Source organism: Oncorhynchus nerka, linkage group LG19 (genome assembly GCF_034236695.1).
Source record: "Oncorhynchus nerka isolate Pitt River linkage group LG19, Oner_Uvic_2.0, whole genome shotgun sequence".
NCBI lineage: Eukaryota > Metazoa > Chordata > Actinopteri > Salmoniformes > Salmonidae > Oncorhynchus > Oncorhynchus nerka.
In genome coordinates this window covers 32024752-32047653 of record NC_088414.1, presented here as the reverse complement: position 1 = coordinate 32047653, position 22902 = coordinate 32024752, and the positions used below count along the sequence as shown (strand labels likewise).

At 42.7% G+C, this 22902-nt stretch overlaps 1 protein-coding gene across 5 annotated transcripts; it reads left to right on the top strand.

The window, feature by feature from the left end:
- Positions 1-177: 177 nt before the first annotated feature.
- On the top strand, positions 178-20322 carry LOC115101412 (MAP7 domain-containing protein 2-like). Of its 5 annotated transcripts, none has more exons than XM_029620881.2 (18): positions 178-614; positions 3690-3797; positions 4459-4569; positions 4791-4868; positions 5513-5676; positions 7315-7414; positions 8801-8881; positions 13554-13675; positions 13818-13933; positions 14020-14477; positions 14595-14745; positions 14886-15066; positions 15209-15313; positions 15445-15504; positions 15833-15887; positions 17649-18210; positions 18555-18833; positions 18983-20322. In XM_029620881.2, exons 1-17 carry the CDS (start codon positions 572-574, stop codon positions 18811-18813), a joined length of 2754 nt encoding a protein of 917 aa, XP_029476741.2. In that variant the 5' UTR covers positions 178-571; the 3' UTR covers positions 18814-18833; positions 18983-20322. The 5 variants fall into 5 exon arrangements, with proteins under 5 accessions (XP_029476741.2, XP_029476740.2, XP_029476744.2 ...); XM_029620880.2 differs by having other exon boundaries at positions 179-614; positions 18555-18817; XM_029620884.2 differs by having other exon boundaries at positions 180-614; positions 4459-4560; positions 18555-18817.
- Positions 20323-22902: the final 2580 nt, after the last annotated feature.

The window sequence follows — 22902 nt, the reverse complement described above, 5'->3', positions numbered from 1 at the left end:
ACAACTGTCTGTCCCACTCCCATCATGTATCCAATTATTTAAGGGCAACGTATGATGCTATTAAATGCAATTCAATAATTCGATTTTAGCCTACTTCATGCATTTGCTTAGGCTACAGTTTGTCCCTCCATCAATGATGTAATGCGGAGCCGGCTGGCGAGGCACTGACGCGCTGAATATTCGCACATCATCTCTATCCAGCTCTACTCCCTGAACTGGAGCGCATAATTTTCTCCCCTCCTTCCCAACAGTTATCCAAGGATACCTATCCACGAACACTTTTGACCTTCAAACTAGTCCACTAAACAGCAGCCTATTGCCTCATTCAGTAACCGCATTCACCCGAATATCCTACTGCTCTCCTGACCGCCTGTGCACCGTTCCGGGGGAGCGCACATATTGCAGGCAGTGGAAAACAGATACATCCCTCGATAGCGCAGCATATGTTCTCATGCGCCTGAAGGTAGAAGCTGGCGATGCGGTTTCCCTCGGCTTGATTTGGAGCCTTTTGCTGCGGGGTGTTTGACATTGCACCCATACATTTGAGGGTGATCCGCTAGTGACTACGACGATGGCGGAGAAGACAGTCAATACAGCGTCCAGCGCCTTGACAGGTAAGCTAGGGAAAACGTTAACGGTCTATTGTTTACAATATCCAATGTTTCTCTCCACTGTAGCCTATTTCGTCAAGGGTTCTATAACATTGGCATAGGGCTACAAGCATAAACACTGTATCCCCAAACTGCATTTCATTGTAGTCTTCAGTCATTCCTAATGTAGCCTATATAGCCTATGCTAAATATCGTTGACTGTATTGAAGGTCAGTTGCCTAAACAGTTAATTATTGTTACATCAAAAGGACAACTTGCACCTTTGTTGATTGACAAATGGATTGTCTCTGTGCCAGAGGCGTCATGCCAATAGGGGGCACAGGGGCAGGTAACCCCCTGTTTAAAAATGGTTTTATTTTTATTTTTGGGTTGTTTCTCTGTAATGCTACTAGCCACCTAGTAATTTTATGAAGTTGGTGTTATTTAGCCCAGATAGGTTCCCAGTCTCCCAACCTCACAACTAGCTACTAATAAGCCATTTCAGGCTATCAATAAAGTTAGAGTAGCTAGTTTGTCTATCTACACTACATTACCAAAAGTATGTGTATGTATGTATGTATAACCCCACCTCTTTCAGGAATACCTAGGATAGGATAAAGTAATCCTTCTCACCCTCCCCCCCCTTAAAAGATTTAGATGCACTATTGTAAAGTGGCTGTTCCACTGGATGTCTTAAGGTGAATGCACCAATTTGTAAGTCGCTCTGGATAAGAGCGTCTGCTAAATGACTTAAATGTAAATGTAAATGTATGTGGACACATGCTCGTCGAATATCTCATTCCAAAATCATGGGCATTAATATGGAGTTGGTCCCCCCTTTGCTGCTATAACAGTCTCCACTCTTCTGGGAAGGCTTTCCACTACATGTTGGAACATTGCTGCGAGGACTTGCTTTCATTCAGCCACAAGAGCATTAGTGAGGTCGGGCACTGATGTTGGCTGATTAGGCCTGGCTCGCAGTCGGCGGTCCAATTCATCACAAAGGTGTTTGATAGGGTTGAGGTCAGCGCTCTGTGCAGGCCAGTCAAGTTCTTCCACACCGATCTCGAACAAACCATTTCTGTAAGGACTTTGCTTTGTGCACGGGGGCATTGTCATGCTGAAACAGGAAAGGGCCTTCCCCAAACCGTTGCCACAAAGTTGGAAGCACATAATCGTATAGAATGCCATTGTATGCTGTAGCGTTAAGATTTATTTTCACTGGAACTAAGGGGCTTAGCCCAAACCATAATTCATCTTCCAAAAAACTTTACAGTTGGCACTATGCATTCGGGCAGGTAGTGTTCTCCCGGCATCCACCAAACCAAGATTAGTCCATCGGACTGCCAGTTGGTGAAGCATGATTCATCACTCCGGAGAATGTCTACTCTGCTCCAGAGTTCAATGGTGGCGAGCTTTATATCCCTCCAACCGACTCTTGGCATTGCACATGGGGATCTTAGGTTGTGCTCGGCTGCTCGGCCATGGAAACCCATTGCATGAAGCCCCAGACGAACAGTTCTTGTGCTGATGTTGCTTCCAGAGGCAGTTTGGAACTCGATTGGGAGTGTCTACGTGCTTCAGTACTCGGCGGTCCCAATCTTTGAGCTTGTGTAGCTTTGCGGCTGAGCCGTTGTTGTTTCCACTTCACATTAACTAGCAGGGCAGAAATTTGACGAACTGACTTGTTGGAAAGATGGCATCCTATGACAGTGACACGTTGAAAGTCAATCTACCAATGTTTGTCTATGGAGATTGCTTGGCTGTGTGCTCTATTTTATACACGGGTCAGCAGTGGGTGTGGCTGAAATAGCCGAATAGCCGTAGACTTTAAAAAATCAAGCAATTACTAAATTCACAGAATAAGACTCACATTCCTTTTAATCCTTTACCCAGACTCCCGAGTGGCTCAGTTGTCTTAGGCATTGCAGTGCTAGAGTTGTCACTACAGACCCAGGTGCGATCCCAGGCTGTATCACAACCGTCCGTGATTGGGAGTCCCATAGGGCGACGCACAAATGTACCAGTGTCATCCGGATTTGGCTGGGGGGGCTTTACAAGTAGGCCGCCATTGTAAATCAAGGTTGAATAAAATCAAATAAAACGATTTTTAGCAGAGATGCAGATAAGCATATTTAGTTTGAAAAAATAACCACCAGTCAGGATGACACAGACAGCTCAAAAGGTATGATTAGATATGCAGAAACATAAACATATATTTTTTTGACATAGAATTAAACATGGCTCTAGATTGCAGGAAAAGGCTGTTTCCGCTTTTTGAAACCAACCTATGGACAGGGTTCATGACGCCACAAATTAAATTCTTGGGTCAATTTGAACCGTTGCCTAGATTTTGGTGTCCAAGGTAATTGTTTTCAGTTACTGGTACAAATGTCATCATCAAGGTATGATTTGTGCTCAAATAACCCAGTCAGATGTAACCTGATCTGTGTTAGCTAAGGAACGCTCAACTACGTTCTCCGAGGAGTTAAGCATTCCTTAGCTAGATCTGAGTATGTCCAATCAAAATTGCCCAGTAGTTTAGTTTAGTTTAGTTTTCATAGGGTAGACATGTATTTAAAAATCTAATCAAATCAGGGACTTGAAACATATGGTTTCTCACCAGAACACATACCATTTATCAATAGTTAAAGACATGTGACCTGGCCAGTGAAAAGATATTCTTGTTAGTTGCCTACCTATAAGGCCTGTCCTGGCAGACCCCGATTTTAAGTTAATAGCCTATACTCTAAAAGCATGATATGGACAGTCTCAATCGAAAGTGCCTTTTCATTTATAGGTTTACTTACACTGGGTCTGCGAAAACACCCCTCAGTATCTAGGCTAATTCCTAGTTTCCCAAAAGTCAGTTCTTTCATTATAGGCCGTGTACAACCCAATGTTGTGATTTGATAGGTTTCTCCTTGACTGGGAGCTGTATTAGATTTTGGTGAGTGATGCATAAGTAACAGGGACAGATTATGGCTGTTGTTTTTAATCTAGTACAGAATAAATCAATGGCCTGGCTGCTATTTGTCCTTGACTGACATACAATAGCTATTCAGACTTTTCGCTTGACACATATGTTCCCTTCTCCAGCCGAAGGATTGACTCCACCGTCAGTTGCGGAGAAGAGACCCCGAAGCAACAGCCATGGCTCCCCAGCCCATGTTGTACTTCATCCAGGGAGCCCAGCTGTGAAAAACAGTAAACTGCTCCAACTCACACTCTTAACATTTCAAAATATGTATTGGGTGCTTATTGGGTACTTGTCTGAATTGAAAAGGTGCATTACAGAATTACTTTAATAATGATTTTATTTGGCCTTACTGCTATTAGCCCATACAATCACATTGAATAACAGATTCACTACATGGAACAACAGATAGTCCCACCCAAAAATCTAAAGGACGTTTGTTGTGAAGTGTCTGTCTTATATCTGAGAGATATCAGGAAACAGTCAAATAAAAATAAAAATGTATTGAAGTATTTTTGGCGTAAAACAGTCTCCATATACAGTATACTGTAATCATTTTTTAAACTGGTAGCAGGGGACCTTCAGACGAGTCTTGTGAGTCCTGTGGGTGTCCTAGAGCAAAACACCCTACATGTTGTATTAGTGTGTAGCCCACTGGCAGATTAACTGTACCGACTTCAGACGAGTCCCATGATGCTTGTGGGGGACGTAGATCATGACCACTCTGGTATGACCACTCTTTCCATAGAGTGGTCATAGTTTGTAGGTCAAACCGTTCGGACCCTACAGAGATGACACATCCAGTGCATCCAATACTGTGGTTTAGTGCTATGTATAGCACTGCTTTCCTCTGCTGATAAACTGTGGGGACTGTTATCTCTCCCATATCAGACGAGGTGCTGAGCCCAGCATTGGTCATAGAGAAGAAGCTCCAGCTCAATGGGCTCCCCTCCCCTTTACGTCTGCCAGGCAACAACACTAACAATCATGCAGGTAAACAGTGTAAGTCACACTCTCACCCCCACTGTGGCTGTTAGCTCCCATACAGAATCTTTCCCTTTTTCTAGATATGAAAGCTGCTTAAGATCTTCAAGGGTCCTCTCTATAAGCACATCTCTCCCTCACTATCTATTTGAACGTCTCTCCTTGCTCTGTTTCTGTCTAGCTTGTCTGTTTCTCTTTTTGAATCCCATTTCATATCACTTTATATCTCTTTCCCTCAGATGTGGAAGGGTATCTGAGGACAGATGACAGGGTGCGTTTAGCCAAAGAGAGACGTGAGGAAAGAGATAAAGGTTTAGGTAAGTGATGTTCCTGTCAGTATTTAGACTGATGGAAATCATATTTTATTGAAGCCAATATTTGGATTATAGCAGATTAGCAGGAATGTTGTATAATTTATTATAGCAGATTAGCAGAAATGTTGTATAATTTATTATAGCAGATTAGCAGAAATGTTGTATAATTTATTATAGCAGATTAGTAGAAATGTTGTATAATTTATTATAGCAGATTAGTAGAAATGTTGTATAATTTATTACAGCAGATTAGCAGAAATGTTGTATAATTTATTATAGCAGATTAGTAGAAATGTTGTATAATTTATTACAGCAGATTAGGAGAAATGTTGTATAATTTATTATAGCAGATTAGCAGAAATGTTGTATAATTTATTCCAGCAGATTAGCAGCAGAAATGTTCTATAATTTATTATAGCAGATTAGCAGAAATGTTCTATAATTTATTACAGCAGATTATCGGAAATGTTATATAATTTATTATAGCGTGTTAGCAGAAATGTTGTATAATTTATTATAGCAGATTAGCAGAAGTGTTCTATAATTTTGCCCCATAAAACTTCCAGTTCAGGAACAAAGATTGTTGTTGGTTCTTAAAGTGGTGTTGGAGAGGGTGGTAATCTGAGTGTGTTGGTTGGTGTTTCCAGCGGTACGAGAGCAGGCGATCATGGAGAAGGAGCGGCGGGCTCAGCTGCAGTATGAGCGTACCGTGGAGGAGCGCTGGAGGAAGCTGGAGGAACAGAGACAGAAGGAGGAGCTCCGCAGAGCTGCTGTGGAGGAGAAGAGGAGACAGAGGCTGGAGGAGGAAAAGGTCAGACTCACCACTTAGCCACTACATCTTCCAGTGCATGATGTAGTTCCCTCTGTGCTCACACTCAGCTCTTTCAGCTTCAGTTCAGTTTCAGTTCCATTGTTGTGTGTTTATTATTCAGTTTGTATGCTGTGTTTTTGTTTCTATGTGTGTGTGTGGCATGTGCAGCAATAGCCCCAACAGCCAGAGGTTGAAATCCTTCTGTGGCGACGTTGTTTTGGGTTTTGGAGAGAGAGATAAGCAGGAACATAATGTATGCTCTTTAATTCACTCAAATCCTGTAGTTCATTAATCACAGTACTTAATGTCGTCTCCCAATCAAATATTGGATAGACCTCTGCTCTGTTAGGTAATGGGGATTTTCACCCACCCCCTCTTGTCTATCCCACCCTTCATACTAGTCAACACTGGCTTCTGGGAAGCTGATGCCATTTGTATTGATCTCTATGTAAATCTCAGTGACCTCATCAGCCTAATCAATGAATGTCTCTGCCATTCCATTTGTTTAATCTGATCCTAATCCTGCTTTGTCATTGCTCTCAATTTGTCAATGCTTCCCAAAATATCTGCTCAGCCACGACGACATTGGCAGCTTTGTCTTTCTAAAACATGTCACACACTGCCACTTTCCAAAGACGGGTCCATTTATTTTAAGGATTTGTAGCCTACATTGATTCCACCGTTTAGCCTTCAAACCTAGCATAAACATGTATGTTATAGAGAATTAAGTAAGTCTAAGTGGAATGAAATAACATGAATTATAAATTTTGTCTGCTCTCTTTATCTTTATAAAAGTGGTAATATTCATAAGATCATGCATTTTTGAGACGGATGATACAGCATTTACCTGGGCATCAATCTCACCCGGATCGATTGTGTGCGTGTGTGGTGTGTGTTCCTATTGGATGGATTATATCCTCTGGATGATGTCATTTTAGACCAATAGAAAAACAGGAGGAGCCTGTTGTCGGATTTTCGTTTCTGTGTTGCTAAGATTCTTCACTTTCTTTTCACCCTTTATTGAATCTTTGCAGTGTCATTCTCATTCAAATATTTGCTATTGTGCTGCTTCATCTGTGTGTGTAGTTCATATTGCCGGTGCATGTCCATGTATTTTTCTGTGTTAGATAGGAAGAAATTAAAAGCAAAATATAATTGTAAATGGAGAAATGTTGGCAATGGTTGATCCCCCACCAGATGGCTTTGTCCTGCTCTGTGTACCATGGCAACACTGTGGGTGGGGAAGGGTTAACTAGCTTGGATGAAAGATGATTTACTGGGGAAAATCTGAGTAGAACAGGAGGCCAGAAGAGAGTGGGGGGGTATAGGATAAAGGAAGAAGGGAGCTGGTCTCCAAACTGTGTCAATACTGTTGCATGCAGGGAGATTGACTGTGTGAGTGTCTTTGTGTCAACATGTGTATGTGATTGGAGGGGTGGAGTCCCCAGGCAGCTGTGCTCTCTTTCTATCTGCCTTATGAGGTAAAGTGAGATTGTGCTGTGCTGTGAGACTGTACTGTGCTGTGTAAGAGGAGAGGTGGTGGTTATGGAGCGACCAGCCTGGTCCTCGTGGGAGGTCCAGGGGAGCAGCTCAGTGATAGAGTCCCTTGTCTTCCCGGTCCTGGAACGGAACAACCAGGAGCGACTGGACGCTCTGATGAAACGCTCCCTGGAACGCAGCCTGCAGCTAGAGCAAAGGCCCAAACGCTGGACATGGGGCGGAGCTGGAGGAGCACAGGGTGAGTCCACAACAGGGAGATGTAGAGGAGTACAATGAGGTGTGAATGATGAATCAGTGACTGGAAGGAGAAATGGTGAGAGGGAGGGAGGAACCGCACTAAATGTTCTAGGCTAATTCGATTTGGCATGTCCCTTTGTGGCTTCTAAAGTTATAGGATACACATTTGGAGTTCTCCGCTCTACCAGATACAAGCACACAAGCAGTCCATCAGATAAACTAGCACACAAGCAGTCCATCAGATAAACAAGCACACAAGCAGTCCATCAGATAAACTAGCACACAAGCCGTCCATCAGATAAACTAGCAAACAAGCAGTCCATCAGATAAACTAGCAAACAAGCAGTCCATCAGATAAACTAGCACACAAGCCGTCCATCAGATAAACTGGCAAACAAGCAGTCCATCAGATAAACTAGCAAACAAGCAGTCCATCAGATAAACAAGCACACAAGCCGTCCATCAGATAAACTAGCAAACAAGCAGTCCATCAGATAAACTAGCAAACAAGCAGTCCATCAGATAAACTGGCAAACAAGCAGTCCATCAGATAAACTAGCACACAAGCAGTCCATCAGATAAACTAGCACACAAGCAGTCCATCAGATAAACTAGCACACAAGCAGTCCATCAGATAAACTAGCACACAAGCAGTCAATCAGATAAACGGGCAAACAAGCAGTCCATCAGATAAACTAGCACACAAGCAGTCCGTCAGATAAACTAGCACACAAGCAGTCAATCAGATAAACAGGCACACGATAGGTGTTGTTCTGGAAGCTGCTGGTAGCTTATGACTCTCCTCCACCCTTCTAGACTCAAGGTCAGACTGTGATGTCCCTGTGCCTGCCTGTCCCAGACCTGTCGTAAACCGTGGAAATAGTAATCAATCCAGTCAACCCTGAGGGGAGCAAAGCAGACAGTTTTACAATTGACAGCATACTTGCTGCTGGTTTAGGGCATTATTGAGGGCTTCTTTCCTGAGTCAGGTATTGATGATTTCATTTCATTGGGGCACTGGGAGTTTGGTGTTCTTTATGGATTAAGATGGAGGACTGAGATACAGAAACATAATGTTCTAAATGTAGATGCTGATGTTTATTAGACTGTTTTCTGAATGTGTTTGTACATGTGATTTGGATTGGGTCATAGAGGGATACATGTATATGGAGGATAAAGGTGTGTATGTGAGAGAGAGAGAGTCTTTCTCCCTGGCCTGCTCATTGCCTCCAGCCTTGCTGCATGGGTTTACCTCCCCAGACAGTTGTCTACCGGAGCACCCTGCTGGGTGCACAGGTATATCAGGGGGTCATCAGGTAAAGCCATGAGTGGCAGCTCTGGCCATAACGCTGTGCTCTCTCTGCTCTGCTCCGCCCGCTGCCTATAGGTGACTGTGAGAATGCCCCTCTCCCCGCCTCCACCTTTCCCCATGAACTCGCCGCCCCCTTTCCTGCTGCCAGCGAATCCGGTAATGTTATGAACCCCTCCCGTTCGGTCCACCAATCCCCTGTCCCCCATCCTGCTCTCCACCCCACAGTGACCACTGCTCTCATTGGCTGTTTGGTTTTTAGGGAAATGTCATGCCGACTCAAAGGTTTTATGTATATTTCCCAGAATGCATGTGCAACAGCTAAATCAGAAAGTGTATCTGGAAGCATGAGGGTGTGTGGGGGGAGTTGTGTGCCTGGAACAATTACTAATGTACAAGTGCACATTGATGTTGTATAATTGCTGCTTTTATCAATATTTTTTTTACGTGTGTATGTGTGAGGGTATGTGTAGGTGTTTGTGCTCAGCTTTGCTATTGTGATATCTTAGTCTTTTGGCAATTGCAAGTCAATCCGGGTCGAGCAAAAGAGACAGCAAGGGATAACAATAGAGATGTAGGGTTTAAGGATACACAGAGAAGAAAGTGAACAAGAGATCCATTAGGAAAGGACAGGCATTAGGGCCACGGCACATGTACACCACTTCACCTCCTCCTTTTCATTGTTTGAAACCTCCTTGTCGCTCCTCATTGAAAGCATATGTCACTCAGTCACAACACTTTGGTTGAGGTTTGACATTCGCAAGGGCTCTTTCTGCATCTTACCAATCTGTAATATAACCCATTGAAATACTCAGTGTTATATATTTTGTATTTCAGAGAGCCCATCCTATCCCCATGAGTATTTGGAAAACATAACCCAATAATAATGAAGTGACGAGCAGTATTTGCCATTCAACATGCACAGGAACAGGTAGTCCACCAGTTTTACATACAAGTACTACTAATACTCCTTCTACTACTATCACCACTAGTATTACTACTACTACTACTACTATCACCACTAGTATTACTACTACTACTACTACTATCATCACAAGTACTACTACTACTACTACTACTACTATTACCACTAGTACTACTACTATCACCACTACTACTACTATCACCACTACTACTATGACTGCTACTACTACTTCTACAACTATCACCACTAGTATTACTACTACTACTACTATCATCACTAGTACTACTACTACTACTATCACCACTAGTACTACTACTATCAACACTACTACTACAACTGCGACTACTACAACTATCACCACTAGTATTACTACTACTACTACTATCCCCACTAGTACTACTATTATCATCACTAGTACTACTACTACTTCTATCACCACTACTACTATCACTACTACTACTACTACTACTACTACTATCACCACTACTACTACTACTACTAATCCTTCTACTACTATCACTACTAGTACTACTTCTTCTACTACTATCACTACAACCACTAGTACTACTACTACTTCTATCACCACTACTACTACTCCTTCTACTACTATCACCACTACTACTACTACTACTACTACTACTACTACTACTACTACTACTCCTTCTACTACTATCACCACTACTACTACTACTCCTTCTACTACTATCACCACTACTACTAGTACTACTACTACTTCTATCACCACTACTACTACTCCTTCTACTACTATCACCACTACTACTACTTCTCCTTCTACTATTATCAGCACCACTACTACTACTACTACTACTACTACTACTACTACTACTCCTTCTACTACTATCACCACTACTACTACTTCTCCTTCTACTATTATCAGCACCACTACTACTACTACTACTACTACTACTACTCCTTCTACTACTATCACCACTACTACTACTACTCCTTCTACTACTTTCACCAATACTACGACTACTACTATCACTACAACTACTAGTACTACTATCACCACTAGTACTACTACTACTTCTATCACCACTACTACTATCACTACTACTACTATCACCACTACTACTAGTACTACTACTACTACTACTAATCCTTCTACTATCACCACTAGTACTACTCCTTCTACTACTATCACCACTAATACTACTAGTACTACTACTATTACTACTACTATCAGCACCACCACTACTACTACTACTACTACTACTCATTCTACTACTATCACCCTAGTACTACTACTACTTCTCCTTCTACTACTACCAGCACCACTACTGCTACTACTACTACTACTACTACTACTCCTTCTACTTCTATCACCACTACTACTACTGGTACTACTACTACTATCACCACTACTACTACTACTACTACTACTAGTACTACTTCTCCTTCTACTACTATCAGCACCACTACTACTACTACTACTACTACTACTAGTACTACTACTACTTCTATCACCACTACTACTCTCACTACTACTACTACTACTACTCCTTCTAGAGCGTCTGCTAAATGACTTAAATGTAAATGTAAATCACCACTACTACTACTACTACTACTACTACTACTACTTCTCCTTCTACTAATATCACCACTACTACTACTACTACTACTAGTACTACTACTACTTCTATCACCACTACTACTATCACTACTACTACTATCACCACTACTACTACTACTACTAATCCTTCTACTATCACCACTAGTACTACTACTTCTACTACTACTACTACTACTACTACTATCACAACTAGTACTACTACTACTTCTATCACCACTACTACTATCACTGCTACTACTACTACTACTACTACTACTATCACCATTACTACTACTACTAGTACTACTACTACTACTAATCCTTCTACTATCACCACTGTACTACTCCTTCTACTACTATCACCCCTATGACTACTACTACTACTACTACTAGTACTACTACTACTTCTCCTTCTACTACTATCAGCACCACTATTACTACTAGTACTACTACTACTTCTCATTCTACTACTATCAGCACCACTACTACTACTACTACTAATACTACTAGTACTACTACTACTTCTCATTCTACTACTATCAGCACCACTACTACTACTACTACTACTACTCCTTCTACTACTATCACCACTAGTACTACTACTATTACTGCTACCACTGCTACTGTCACCACTAGTACTACTACTACTACAACTGCTTATTTCACCACTAGTACTACTACTACTACTACTACTACTTCTTTCACCACTAGTACTACTTCTATCACCATTACTACTACTCCTTCTACTACTATCACCACTAATACTACTCCATCTACTACTATTACCACTAGTACTACTACTATCACCACTATTACTACTATTACCTCTACTACTACTGCTTCTTTCACCACTATTACTGCTACAATTACTGCTACTATCACCACTAGTACTACTCATTCTACTACTATCACCACTAATACTACTCCTTCTACTACTATCACCACTAGTACTACCACTATCACCACTAATTCTACTCCTATCACCACTAGTACTACCACTATCACCACTATTACTACTGTTACTGCTACTGTGACTGCTATCACCACTACTAGTACTAGTACTATTATCACTACTACTACTATCAATGCTACTACTACTAACCTAAACACTATGACTTTGGCAACTGCTACTCTCACCCTCACTGCTAATAGCTACTTCTGTCGGTGTCATCACAAATGACAATGAGACATTTTTGAGGCAGACCCATACATCTTTTCCATTGTCCGGGTGTACAGTACTCACTAGTCTAGAACAAGCATTCTTAGCCCCATTCCGCTTCTCCTTCTGCTTCGAGCACCTTAATTTCTCCGTCTCATGTCCCTCATGGCATTTTGTTTTGTTCGTCATCCTCATCTCCGTCCTCTCCTGCCAACTCCTCCATTGACCCCTGACCCCTCCATCAGCCCAGCGCTGTCACATGAACTCTGTGGAGAGCCTGATGGTCCACCGCCTTCTTACCCACACTCACTCCTCTATGACCCAGTGCCACAGTGCAGCAGACCTCCATCTGCCCTGCCACCGATGCACAGGTAGCAGCTAGACAAAACATTTGGACCGACAAGTTTTTGCACATAGGCAGTAAATGTTTCCAGGCAGGTAACACACCAGTGACATCATGCAGCATTAGTGATGTAGAAACTAGGGACTGCATGGCAGCATTTCTACTTCTGCCGATAGACATGACATTTGATCTACTTTATTTATGTCTAGGTCTGGCTTTTTTGAATGTATGTGTCTGAGGGTATAGATGTGTTTAAATGTGTGTATTCAGTATGTGTGTAACAGCTGTCTACTGTGTTTCTGTGTATGTTTTGGAGTGACAAGGAGAAAAAATACCTACACGCTAAGATGCTTCACAAAAGTGTTGCTTAACATTGCATGCCTTACATAATGTACAGTGATGTAGTGGTAAACAAAATAGGTGGATAAACACAGTACTTTCAATACATTTTTCTGTAACGCTCGTGTGAAATAAAAAAGGTGAGTAAACAATGTTTACCCTCCACTACACCACTGTAAATATGGCAGTAGTAATGTGTGTGGGTGTTTTTATTTTATTTTCTAAATGCCAATTTATATAGTATTCGTGATGTATTTGGGGGGATTGTGCAAACATCACTCTAACTTGCGACATATGACCATGCGAAAATACAAAATAATTTGTATGATTCATTACAAAAATTGATAGTATAGTTAGTTTCCTCCATACCTATACTGTGGATATTGATTGGAAAATATGGAATCACCATCATTGTATCTCCTCTGACCACAATACATCTTAACTTGATTTTATCCTTTGACCTCTGAGTGTCTGATGTCTGTCGTTGTGCAGCTCCCTGCAGCCCCCACAGGTCACCCTATCAGGGCTCGCCAAGCCGGGCTAATCGACGGAGGCTCCAGGGCTCTCCAGAGGAGTCAGCAGGGGGGTCTATCTCCACCCCTCAAACCCCCAAGGTCAGACTTGTTTTACCTACCCACTTGGTTGTGGAATAGACAGAAACCAGTGAAGAGTTGGCAGGGCCATGTTGGCAGGGCCATGTTGGCAGGATTACACACACATGCACACACACTGACATTCTCTCTGGTGTGTTTTCAGAAGGAGAGGTTGCGCAGAGAGAGAAGGACTGGCTCCCCGGCGACAGGCTCCCCTGTGAGAAGAGCAGAATCCCCAGCCATGTTCACCAGACGCTCAGCCTCCCCCGCCACCCCCAAGTAAGACTCGCTGTCCTGCTGCTGAATCCATGTGGTCGGTCCCTAGTTACTGTGACAGAGGGTGATGATGTCTTTCTTGTTGCTAGGTTGTTGCCTAAGAGCTGTACCCAGTCTCCCTGCACTGTGCGCCAGTACCACTCTTCTCCCATCAGGCACAGACCCACCACCCCGGTTGCCGACGGCAACAAGAAGGAGGACGGACAAGTTGAAGAAGCCAAAGGGCACAACAACATCAGTGACAGAAATGTCTCCAAGCCAGAGACCCCTGTGAAAAAGATGTCTGATATTCAGAGCCCTGAGAAGTCTTCTCAAGCCGACACCGCTGAAAAAAAACTGTCTAACACTGAGACCCCAGAAAAGAGATTCCCAAAAACTGAGACCCCCAGTAAGAACTTCAAAGGTGAGATTTCTGAAAAGAAGGACAACCCTGATAAGAAGAGTCCTATGGCTGAGACTGCTGATAGGAAAGCCTCCAAAATAGACACTCCAGACAAGAAGATGCCAAAGTCCGCCTGCAGCGACCTGAATACAGATAACAGCACAGGTGAGACTCTTTACCAATCGTTTTGTGTATATCAATATTTAAGTACATCTATCAGTGCATTGTCAAAAGGGCACGAGTTTCAATGCACACACATTTGGGCCTTTATCTTTGTGACAGAGCCATCGTCAGTGACGCCAACAGGAAAAGGAATTGCTGGAACGACAAGCGCAGAGGAAGCATCTAGACTGCTAGCGGAGCGTAGGCGTCTGGCCAGGGTGCAGAAGGAGCTGGAGGAGAAACAACGTCGTGAGCAGGAGGAGGATGAGCGGTAAGGAGACTGTGTGTCTCAGTGGTTAGTGTCACCATGCGTCTCTTTGTTTGTCAGTACATGACGGACAGATGGTGTGTCTGTGGATGTGACTGATGTCATATACTGCAAGTCATCATGTCTGTCTCTGTGTCACTCAGGCTGAAGGCGGAGCAGCTGAGGAGTAGACAGGCAGAGGAGCGAGCACGGCAGGAGGAGGAGGCTCGACGGGCTGAGGAGGAGAGGAGCAGACAGGAGGACCTCCGTAGGACGTGGGAGGAAGAGGAGAAACTACAGCGGGAGGGCCAGGATAAGGAGCTACAGGTCAAGATGGACAGAGAGGTGGGGGGGGTCACTATGTTGTGACTGTCTGTACGGTGACATGCAGAAAGTCTACTCTGGTGCATGTTTAACATGGGTTGTTTGCACAGCACACAGTACTGTTTCACTTCCAAGCATAAATCCTCTATCTTCATCAATACAGAAGGAGGAGGCCGAGTTACAGGCACAGAAGGATGTGGAACGTCAGCGTCAGGAGAGAGAGATACTCAAGCTACAACAAGAAGAGGAGAGACATCTGCGGAAGAAGGTTTTTATGACTCAGAACTCAATGCTTATTACTGAATAAATCAGCCTCTCTGAAACCCAGTTTTCACTGCTCAATACACGTCATCAAAGTCTGGACCGGTCCTTAATCAAATGTTGATGCAATCCCCACAGAGAATTGAGGAGATAATGAAGAGAACGAGGAAGAGTGATGAGAACCAGGCTGAGATGAAGGTACTGTAGACGTGCCTGCCGTTCTCATAGCTCTGCACCGCTTCAAGGAAGGGACCTGCTGACTGTTGTATTATCCATGTGATGTTGTGTGATCTTGTAAGGTATTGCATACTAACATAGTATGTGCTTTGCAGCTTGTACCCCCCCAAGAGCTTCTGTTTTTATATCTATGTTGTGATCATTATCAGGATTAAATTGTATCATTGTTGATACATTGGTTTATGCGTCCTGATTACTACAGGTCTTAATCACACAGTATTGTACATCATTTTGTTCTTATTTGCTGTGGAATAATAAATGTTGCCTCCATCTTTGTTCCATATTGAAGCAGAATGAGGAGGAAGGGCAGGTGGATACTCTGCCTCAGCCTGTCTCACCACCAGGTAGGTGATCCATTCCACTCACCCACTGATACTCTGCCTGCCCGAGCAGGAAAGACCCCCTATGAATGTATAAATGCTTACTAAAGCATGTTGTATAGGAGTCCCACCCAGTGGCAACAGAAAGTAGTCTGGGCATGGTGGGTGAGAGACCCCAGTACTTTTCCATCAACATAGGAGACTCCTGCATGGCTGTAATTTAGCAGTGTTTTTCCAATACCTGTCCTCGAGAGAGGATTGGATTCGCTCTGCATCCTAGATTATGTTCAAGGTCTTTGGCTATTTATAACTCCTCTGTTCCTGCCAAAATGCAGCCCTCAGCATGTAACTTCATCCGTACTATTTTTCACTAGAAAGGTTGAACATCAAATCAAATGTTATTTGTCACATGCGCCGAATACAACAGGTGAAAGAACCTTACAGTGAAATGCTTACTTATGAGCCCTTAACCAACGATGCAGTTTTAAGAAAATACAACAACATTTTTTTTTTAAAGTAGGAGATAAGAAAAACAAATAATTAAAGAGCAGCAGTAAATAACAATAGCGGGCTATATACAGGGGGTACCGGTACAGAGTCAATGTGTCAATGTGCGGGGGCACCGGTGTCGAGGTAATTGAGATAATTATGTACATGCAGGTAGGGTTGTTAAAGTGGCTGTGCATAGATAATAACAGAGAGTAGCAGCAGCGTGGGGAGGGGTGCAAATAGTCTGAGTAGCCATTTGATTAGCTGTTCAGGAGTCTTATGGTTTGGGGGTAGAAGCTGTTTAGAAGCCTCTGGGACCTTGACTTGGCACTCCGGTGCCGTTTGCCGTGTGGTAGCAGAGAGAACAGTCTATGACTAGGGTGGCTGGAGTCTTTGACAAATTTTAGGGCCTTCCTCTGATACCGCCTGGTATAGAGGTCCTGGTTGGCAGGAAGCTTGGCCCCGGTGATGTACTGGGCCGTACGCACTACCCTCCTGAAGGGAAATAGGTTTTGTCGTGCCCTCTTCACGACTGTCTTGGTGTGCTTAGACCATGTTAGTTTATTGTTGATGTGGACGCCAAGGAACTTGAAGCTCTCAACCTGCTCCACTACAGCCCCGTCGATGAGAATGGGGGCGTGCTCGGTCCTCCTTTTCCTGTAGTCCACAATCAACTCCTTTGTCTTGATGTTGAGGGAGAGGTTGTTGTCCTTGCACCACATGGTCAGGTCTCTGACCTCCTCCCTATAGGCTGTCTCATTGTTGTCGGTGATCAGCCCTACCACTGTTGAGTCATCAGCAAACTTAATGATGATGTTGGAGTTGTGCCTGGCTGTGCAGTCATGAGTGAACAGGGAGTACAGGAGGGAACTGAGCACGCACCCCTGAGGCGCCCCTGTGTTAATGTTCAGCGTTGCGGATGTGTTGTTACCTAATACATACAGTATTTAGAAAATTTAATGAAATTGAAGAGAAAGACCAATCTGCATTTCTTGTTCTATTTGATTAGCTGATGTAGAACAAGCGAATCTGCCTGTCTACTTGATCTTGGGAACCCCTCTGGCTAACAAATGTAGTCATCTATGATATGTTGCCACAGTAGTGCATATAGGTTAAGGAATGGGACAATTTCAAGGGGTAATATTGGCCAGGGATTTAACAAATTCTGACATGATTCTAGGGGAGGCATGGGATTTGTGTATATTTAGCATATTTTTAAGCCGTCCTTGGTCAGGTCTTGTGGTGCTCTTTCTCAGGGAATAGTTCTGTGCAATGTGATCATTTTGTTCTCTACAGGGGAAATGCAAATGAACTCAAAGATGAAGATTGAAACTAATGTTCAGGTGAATGTGCAAGAAAACCCAAAGGTTGAGTCTCAGGTTAATGGACAGGTCACTGTTCATGTCAACAAGCAGGACAGTGTCCTGGTGAAGGGACAAGCCACCTACCAGGTAACCCCACTGAAGACTGATCTGCAAAAGGTACAGGACGCTAAACAAATAAATAAACAACAGACCACCCAAGTGAATGGACAGGGTGGAGCCCAGGTTCTCAAGCAAGAGAGTGTCTTTGTAAAGGGACGGGTCGCTTCCAAAGTGAACCAGCAAGAGAATGTACAGGTGAAGAAACCGGAGGAAACCCAGGTGAGCAGCCAAGTCACTGCTCAGCTCAAAATCCAGAAGTGTACCCAAGTAAATGTGAAGTTGGCCACACAGACAATCGCACAAGAGGTGCAGCCCAAGAAACCGTCCATGGCGTCCCTACCGGTGGGCCGACCCCCACCTCCACTCATCAACCTGGAGCCTCTGGTTGTGAAAAGCAGCGGGGTGTATGACGAGGTGCAGTCCATGGAGGTCAGGTAAGCCATCAGAGCAAGGCCATGTCTATCTACAGGAATACATGATGATGTACGTATAACTGATTCAATAAATGGAACTGTATGAACATTTGCATATGTATTGCCCACCATACCAGCTACCTATGTGTGTTACCCTCAGGGTATATTAGGGATTTTGTATCAACAGAATCCTATTCCGAGCTTTTCCACAGCACTTTGTCATACCCTGAGGAATATTGATAATGAAAAATGCTTCACATTCACACCTCGATTAGTCAAGGGCAGCATGTTCCATAGTAGTATACCATCAAGGAAATAACCATTATGAAATTCACAAATTTGCTCCATCCCTTGTCCTCTCTCAGCCCAGTTTCCAAGGAGGAGCTCGTCTCCATCCCAGAGTACTCCCCAGTCAATGAGGTCCAGCACAATGGCATAAGTAATGCCCGAGCCCTGGAAGATCTGCTGGACCTAACGGGCCATGTGGCCTACCCCAAACTCTCCCCCATGGGAAGCCTAGGAGACTGCAACAAGAACCTGATCGAGGGGCTCTGCAGCCCCGGTGCCGATTCCAAGCTCATCCAATCTCATCCTCCAGCCTCACACAAGTTCAACATCCAGTAGTCCGGTACATAAACATTTATGTGAGGATGAGAATGTGAATCTGTGAGAATGTTCACAGGTGCATGTTTACACACTTTAAATCACAAACGCAAGTTGTCACATACAGTAGCTCGCCCACACTAGCTTCTCTCAAACACACAGAATCTTATGATGACCTTTTTCTTTTCAGAGCCCTGGACTGGCAAGCCATGATGGAGAGAGCAGGGGGAAAGCATCTATGTTGTCTGGTGTTATTGAGGATGGAAATCTGGCACCTCTTGAGATGAGAGCGAAAGCACTCTGAATGTAGTTTTTGATCCTCCTTGTTGGTCTCCAACCTTGAATGTCCATTAACCTTCAACCTCCTACAATACATCTGTCTTTATAGCCTTGGACCACGGAGCATAAGTGACAATAATATTCATAGATTTACTGTACTTCTCAGATAATACCTTGATGATAGTCATAGCTATCTGTGTCATGTCATGTACTGCATAGAGCTGTTGTTAGTGTCTGAAACGTGTGTGTGTGTGTGCGTGCGTGCGTGCGTGCGTGCGTGCGTGCGTGCGTGCGTGCGTGCGTGCGTGCGTGCGTGCGTGCGTGAGAGAGACTGTCTCAATGAAACAAAGTGCCCATGAAGCAAGACCCCACACCCATGTAGAGAATTATATCAGTAAGTTGCCTTTGCTACTGCAGTATTGGTCCTCTAATGACAGGAGTATTGTTCCTTTAATGATTGAAAGATTAATACTGGTCTGTATCCACCCACTGTAGTTTAGTATGTACTGATCTTTCAATTAGATTGTTCCACTGAAAAGTCCACCGTTTTCTGGCTGTGGATGCCTCAGGTTAGCTTGTATCTCCCTGGACATAATTCACTCCCAAAAGACTCAAGCTTGTTGTCATAATGTATGTGTCCAACCTGCTGTGCGATTGGGATTGTAGCATGTGTGCCATAATACTTGAACCCAGGTCAAACAGTAGGCCCTACTGCAACTCAAAAGTCAAAATAAAGAAGCTGTACAGAAACATTCCTCAGTATAATCCAGATTGTCACCAACCCATGCATTGCAGGTTTTGTTCTCTCTTTCCTCCTCGATCAACAAAGTATGGAGCTGTGCCTGATCCTTCAAAAGTCTGAAACCAGTAAGCTGGTATCATTTGAATGTTAAATGGCTTGTAAGATGGAATCCAGTTGGCTGTGTTGTCAAAATGAAGTACTTTTGGTGTGTATATGCACAGATGTGAGTGGACAGTCACTGGCTCCACTGTGACTGTATTGTGTTTTGAGAAATAATGCACCAGAAGAAGGCAAGATTTTTTACTTGAAGTCTAAGCAACCAGGGATGTAGAAAATCAGTTTTAAAGAGAAAAAATGCTATTAACAGTTCAAACCTACTGTGTCTGTCGTATCTCTAACTAAAGCAGCATTGCAACGAATAAAAAAATGTGACTATTGTAGACATTGTGCATGGGTCATTAGCATGAGATGATAAATATCAGTACTATTAATAAACCTTAAAACAATAATGTATTGTTGTATCTGAATGCCTACAGTTGGTCACAAAGCCACCTAAAAATAAAGCCACCTAAATATATCTGATAAAAAGCTGAATATGAAATGATAAAAACAAGACTAGCCAGTGTGTGCCCAGTGGGTAAATACCAATGTCTTAATGGTTTCATGTCCTGTACAATCATTTGATAATAACTAATAATGTTTGCACTGCAAAAATGTTGTACAAAGTCAGTGTACCAACCCAATTTCATCCTACAATCAATTGTTCATCAATTGTTAGAAAACAGCCCGATGCCTCTACCAACTGATTGACTTTTTCTTATCCTATTGGCTATAGCACTTTAGGTGTTGGGCTATTCATTCCAATTATGTGGAAAGGTTTAGCCATATACAGTGCATTTGGAAAGTATTCAGACCCCTTGACTTTTTCCGCATTTTGTTACGTTACAGCCTTATTCTAAAATGTATGAAATTGTTTTTTCCCCCTCATCAATCTACACACAATACCCTATAATGACAAAGCAAAAACAGGTTTTTTGACATTTTTGCAAATGTACACTACCAGTCAAAGGTTTTAGAACACTTACTCATTCAAGGGGTTTTCTTTATTTTTACTATTTTCTATATTGTAGAATAATAGTGAAGACATAAACTATGAAATAACACATATGGAATCATGTAGTAACCAAAAAAGTGTGAAACAAATCAAAATGTGAGATTCTTCAAATAACCACCATTTGCCTTGATGACAGCTTTGCACACTCTGCACACGCTGGAATTCTCTCAACCAGCTCATGATGTAATCACCTGGAATGTATTTCAATTAACAGGTGTGCCTTGTTAAAAGTTCACTTGTGGATTTCTTTCCTTCTTAAAACCGCTTAAGGATCCACCCCTCAATTTTAGCCAAAAATGACATACCCAAATCTAACTGCCTGTAGCTCAGGCATTGAAGCAAGGATATGCATATTCTTGATACCATTTGAAAGGAAACACTAATTGGGTTATGAATAACTTTTCAAGTTCATAACTGTGCACTCTCCTCAAACAATAGCACGGTATTATTTCCCTGTAATAGCTACTGTAAATTGGACAGTGCAGTTAGATTAACAAGAATTTAAGCTTTCTGCCAATATCAGATATGTCTATGTCCTGGGAAATGTTCTTGTTACTTACAACCTCATGCTAATCGCATTAGCCTATGTTAGCTCAACCATCCTGTGGGGGACCCACCAATCCTGAAGAAGTTTAAAGCGTTTGAGCCAATCAGTTGTGTTGTGACAAGGTAGGGGTAGTATACAGAAGATAGCCCTATTTGGTAAAAGACCAAGTCCATATTATGGAAAGAACAGCTCAAATAAGGAAAGAGAAACAACAGTCTATCATTATTTCAAGAACTGTAGTCGTAAAAAACATCAAGCGCAGTGATGAAACTGTCTCTCATGAGGACCACCACAGGAATGGAAGACCCAGAGTTACCTCTGCTGCAGAGGATAAGTTCATTAGAGTTAACAGCCTCAGAAATTGCAGCCCAAATAAATGCTTCACAGAGTTCAAGTAACAGACACATCTCAACATCAACTGTTCAGAGGAGACTGTGTTAATCAGGCCTTTGTGATTGACTTGCTGCACAGAAACCACTACTAAAATGACATCAATAAGAAGAAGAGACTTGCTTGGGCCAAGAAACACGAACAACGGACATTAGACCGGTGGAAATTTGTCCTTTGGTCTGGAGTCCAAATTGGACATTTTTGGTTCTGTTACTGTAATTTAATTATGCCAATGTGTTTTCATTAATTGAAAACCCTTCATCTATTTTATGAGAATTTGTAAGATTCTTGTTTGCATAAAATAGACGGAGACCAGCCATTTCAATAATAGGTAACAGAATTTATTCTCGTAGCGCGCTGCCACGTTACCACGAGCAACAGTTTATATGCAATAACATGACGTCATTTCATTGCTTAACAGAATCCCCTCCTCTCGACCAGGACAAAGTGAGGTTAATAGTTCATTCTAACTTACTAACACACTCACAGGTCACACAACATAACTGAATTAACTTTTGACCCACCAACATTATCGATCACCACTTAGCTGACAGTTCTAATTAACAGAAAACCTAGGAATGCACTCACTTCCTTATCTAAAAACCCTAGAGCTCAGTTTCGTCGGTTCAACCATAGGTTAACTACCTTATCTGTTTACTTAATCCACAACCCATTCGTTTCTTCCTAGTTGGAATGGTGTTCATTAACTTTAATTACTCCTTGTCCGTGTCACACAATCCCTTCTTATGAACTCATATTGTTAATCAGATATAATAAAACAGAGTATAAGTTTACTTAGTTACAGTTCTATTTGAAAAGGGGATATTGTTTATTCATTTATTTATAATAATTCTAACAGGTTCCAACCACCGTGTCTTTGTGAGACAAGGTGTGGGTGAACGGATGATCTCTGCATGTGTATTTCCCACCGTAAAGCATGGAGGAGGAGTTGGTATGGTGGGTGTGGGGGTGTGGGGGTGCTTTGCTGGTGACACTGTCTGTGATTTATTTAGAATTCAAGGCACACTTAACCAGCAT

Coding starts and splice junctions, on each gene's coding strand:
- LOC115101412 (XM_029620881.2), top strand. CDS start 572: ATGGCGGAGAAGACAGTCAATACAGCGTCCAGCGCCTTGACAG. Junction 14,746..14,885: donor GAGCAGGAGGAGGATGAGCG/GTAAGGAGACTG, acceptor TGTGTCACTCAG/GCTGAAGGCGGAGCAGCTGA. Junction 15,067..15,208: donor AGGTCAAGATGGACAGAGAG/GTGGGGGGGGTC, acceptor TCATCAATACAG/AAGGAGGAGGCCGAGTTACA.